This window comes from Fulmarus glacialis, unplaced genomic scaffold (genome assembly GCF_000690835.1).
Source record: "Fulmarus glacialis isolate BGI_N327 unplaced genomic scaffold, ASM69083v1 scaffold39816, whole genome shotgun sequence".
In the NCBI taxonomy this organism is placed as follows: domain Eukaryota; kingdom Metazoa; phylum Chordata; class Aves; order Procellariiformes; family Procellariidae; genus Fulmarus; species Fulmarus glacialis.
Window position 1 is genome coordinate 1 of NW_009216930.1, and position 3,692 is coordinate 3,692.

General features: G+C 47.1%; 1 protein-coding gene across 1 annotated transcript; it reads left to right on the forward strand.

The window, feature by feature from the left end:
* The first annotated feature begins 223 nt into the window (after nucleotides 1-223).
* LOC104071497 (transmembrane protein 136-like) lies at nucleotides 224-1,635 on the forward strand. Its single transcript, XM_009579477.1, has 2 exons — nucleotides 224-419; nucleotides 1,097-1,635. Exons 1-2 carry the CDS (start codon nucleotides 224-226, stop codon nucleotides 1,633-1,635), a joined length of 735 nt encoding a protein of 244 aa, XP_009577772.1.
* The last annotated feature ends 2,057 nt before the right edge of the window (nucleotides 1,636-3,692 follow it).

Below are 3,692 nucleotides of genomic sequence, written 5' to 3' on the forward strand. Positions count from 1 at the left end.
ATGCTCACGGGGAGGGTACAAGGCATGTTTTGGTGGGGTTGTTTTGTTTGGTTGGGTTGGGTTGCTCGCGTATGTTTTGGTGTTCTGGGTTTGCTTGCTTGTTTTTTTCCCCTGACGTTTCCGCGAGTGGGCTGGGGTGGATACCGAGGCAGATGGCCTGGATGAACACCCCTTGCTGACAGGGCTGCTGTGCTCGTAACGTCCTCACTCTCTGTTCAGCCGGATGGTTTCCATCGTTCTCGAGGTAACCTGCAGCCTTGTTGCCTGGCTGTTTCTGTACGCCTGCTTCTGCTACTGGAACAAGCACCGTTCCTACGAGTGGAGCTGTCGCTTGGTCACCCTGCTGCATGGGGTGATTGTCACCTGCCTCTCAGGTTACGTTGCTCTCTTGGATGGCCCCTGGCCTCTGACCCATGCAGGTATGTTTGGAGTCTTACCCTGACACACGTCCTTGTGACGCAGTGTGGACACCTCTGGTTACAGGTGAAGTAGGGGGCTGATTGCTTTTGCTGTCTCTTAGGTGTATGTTTTTAGGGCATGTTTGGGGCAGCATTTTGTTAAACTCCCTTGCTTCTTCTCCAGCCCTTGCCACTTTTTACTGTTAATCTTTTTTGTTTGTTTGTTTTGTTTTGTTTTATCCATGTACATATTGAAAGTTTTCAGGTTGGCAGCTTGAGGTTATTGCAGCATTAGGTGTAGCAATGTGTTGAGAATAGACTAACTGCTGTTTGCATCTTTAAGGGTATAATAACTCCTGGCATTTGGCTGTGGGGTTTTGTTTGCTGTTTTCTGTCATTAAATCTCAAATAGTTCTGCTGATGGGGGTCAGCCTTTCCATCCCTGCTTTCTAGAAGGGTGGAGAGAAAAAGAGAAACAGAAGTGTGGCAGGATGGGATGGCCTGACTGGGTCTGCTGGGTAGGCTGAAGTGTGAAGGGAGAGCAGAACCAGGCATCCAAGCTTCCAGCCTGGCACTTGGCCCATAGGATAAGGCTGGAAACTAAGGAGGAAAGAGGCGTACTCACAACCTGTATTGCTCCGTATTGTAGAAGAATGTCTTAACTAAGACCCGAGGCTTATGTACATCTTTCATTTCAGGTTCACCAAACACATCTCTTCAGATCCACGCGCTGTCCCTGACCTTGGGTTACTTTATCTTTGACCTGGGCTGGTGCCTGTATTTCCAGACAGAGGGGGACCTAATGCTGTTCCATCACACGCTGAGCATCTGTGGCATGATCATGGTGCTGGGGCTTGGGAAGTCTGCTACAGAAGTCAATGCTGTTGTATTTGTCAGCGAGATCACCAACCCACTGCTCCAGACCCGCTGGTTTCTGCGGGAAATGGGGTATTACCACACTTTCCTGGGAGAGGTGGTGGATTTCTTCTTTGTGCTCCTCTTCCTGGTGCTGCGAATCGGGGGAGGAGCTTTGATCATGTATGCGATGGTGACATCCCCTGATCCCAGCTGGCTCCTCAAGGCTGGAGGCCTGGCCATGTACATTGTATCTTTGGGGTTCATGGTTGAGATCTGCCACTTTGTCAGGAGGAAAATGTTGAAAAAATACCGTTCCTGGACAAGCCGGAGGAGTATGAATGCACCTGTGAAAACTAACGGACACTTGACAGCTCATTAACGGATTGTGGATGACAATCCCCTGGGCTAGCGTCCTGCCTACTGAAGCCTATTCCTGTGAAGAGAACTCCTAAAAGTGATGTGGAATTGACTTTTTGGCACTGGTCTGCTACCCCTTGGAGGAGATGAATCAGTGCTAGGAACATGGGAAAGCTGACAGAAGAGGGGTTTGAGTGGAAATCTGAGGAACTTGGCATGTCTACTGAACTCTGATTCCCTGACTTCTCCAGCAATGGTACAGTCTCAAGGAGGGTGGCAATGCCAGACCTATTCAGTCTGCAACCAGTAATGGCGCAGTCTGTATGTTCTGTAATCATTTTGGAGGTAGAATTATTTTACAGTGTAGAGCTGGAAAATCAAATCTGAAAAATCCCATCTCCTGCCAGTGGGACCGGGTAGGGGTGTGACCTAGCAAAGATTTACTGAGCCTCACTCTCCCTTAATCCTGGAGTTGGACAACACACTTGACTAAGTACTTGGATGAAAGCCTCTGAATAGGATTCAAGTGCTTGCAGGGGTATAGTGGAATTGTCCTTTGAGTGTGTGAAGTGATGGTACTTGAGGTGAGGCAATGTTTTACCTCATTGTTTTTAACGATACATTTCTTTTTTTTTTTTTTTTTAAATACTTGCATTCAAGCAGATACAGATCTTAGAGCAGTGTGACTTCACTGGGATTGAGTCAGGGCCTTGCAAACTCCCTTGCAAACAAGAGTCAAGAATTAGACTTATGCCAATAAACTCCATAAGCAGGTGTTCACCTAGCCTTGGATTGCTTTAAAAAAAAATCAGGCATTTTGTGGGTGAGGGATGACAGAGAACAGCCCTCTCTGGATGCTCTTTCTGTTCTGGGGTTGGCTCATTTACAAGCCACTTTAAGCTGAATGCATGGCTAACGAGTCTAATAAGTGACTGTATTTTCAGGGGTGACAGTAATGTTTAGGCAGATCTCAGTGTAACATTTGCTCCATACCAGCAGGTCTTGGAGTATGGACCAGTTCTCTTGTTTTCTTTACCTCTCAGAATTGTGTTCTGATGTTTCCCCTGGGGTTTTAATGTGAATTTCCCTCTGTTTAAGGCTGCAGTTCAGATTTACTCTCCCATAAAAGCCTCGCTTACAGCTGAGGAACAAATGGCCTTGTGTTGCCCTCAGGCTTAGCAAGGCTGGCTGCCTTTCCTTCCTGCTTTCAAAGACCTTGTTTAGAAGAGCTTCTTCATGGAGCTAACGAGCCCCTTAAACAGCCTGTGTGGCTCTTGCTCAAGTGAGGTGTCACCCCTGCTGCCAAGGTGAAGGAGGGGAGCAGTGGGAGTACAGCTGCTGTGGGGATGCAGACTTACTAGCTCCTCCATGCCTCTTATCTCACTAACTTCAGTGCTGTTCAGTGCAGATATCTGCCTTGGCTGGGGGTTAGAATAGGGTGTATGCAGAGATTAAAAAATGACATGACGTGAAGTGAAATAACCTAACTTTTGACATGCCCTCTGAATGCATTGCAGGTGTGAATCCAGGCAAGTTAGCAGGCTAATATGTTTAGGAAAAAAGGAGCCTTGCACTCCTGATACCTTGCCAGCATGGCTCTGGGGGCCTGGCGTCAGGAGGTATGAACTCTTGCCAGAGTCACTGTGCTCTTCTGGAAACTCCTATGAGTGATGAGACTTCTAATAAAGTTATGTTCTCTTTTTAAAAAGAAACAACTGCTGTAATGTTCTTTTGTTCCAGGTCTTAAGGAGGCAACTGAAGTTAATGCTGAGGAAAACAGGCTTGAGGGTAGCCTAAACATGCTAAGGCTAGTAGTCACTGGGAAAGCTCTGGCTAATGGAGTTCAGGAAGGAGTGAGCTGGTGGGGAAACAAGCACAGACTGAGCCATGTGCTCTGGAGCTCAGGCTTGAGGTGTGAAGGATAGATGAGAGTCAGTTGAAGCTCAGATTTGTGACTAATGTACCCATAACCTGCCTTGCCAATGAGTCACAGTCAGCATTACAGGGAACTTAAAAATGGGCCATTAAACTGAAGTATTTGCTCTTGATGGACGCAAGATCACCAGGTAACTTAAATTC

What these genes read in the sequence shown, in the direction of transcription:
- LOC104071497 (XM_009579477.1), top strand. Translation starts at nt 224, where the DNA reads ATGGTTTCCATCGTTCTCGAGGTAACCTGCAGCCTTGTTGCCTGGCTG. An exon ending in CTGGCCTCTGACCCATGCAG is followed by an intron (nt 420 to 1,096) that starts GTATGTTTGGAG and finishes CTTTCATTTCAG; the next exon opens with GTTCACCAAACACATCTCTT.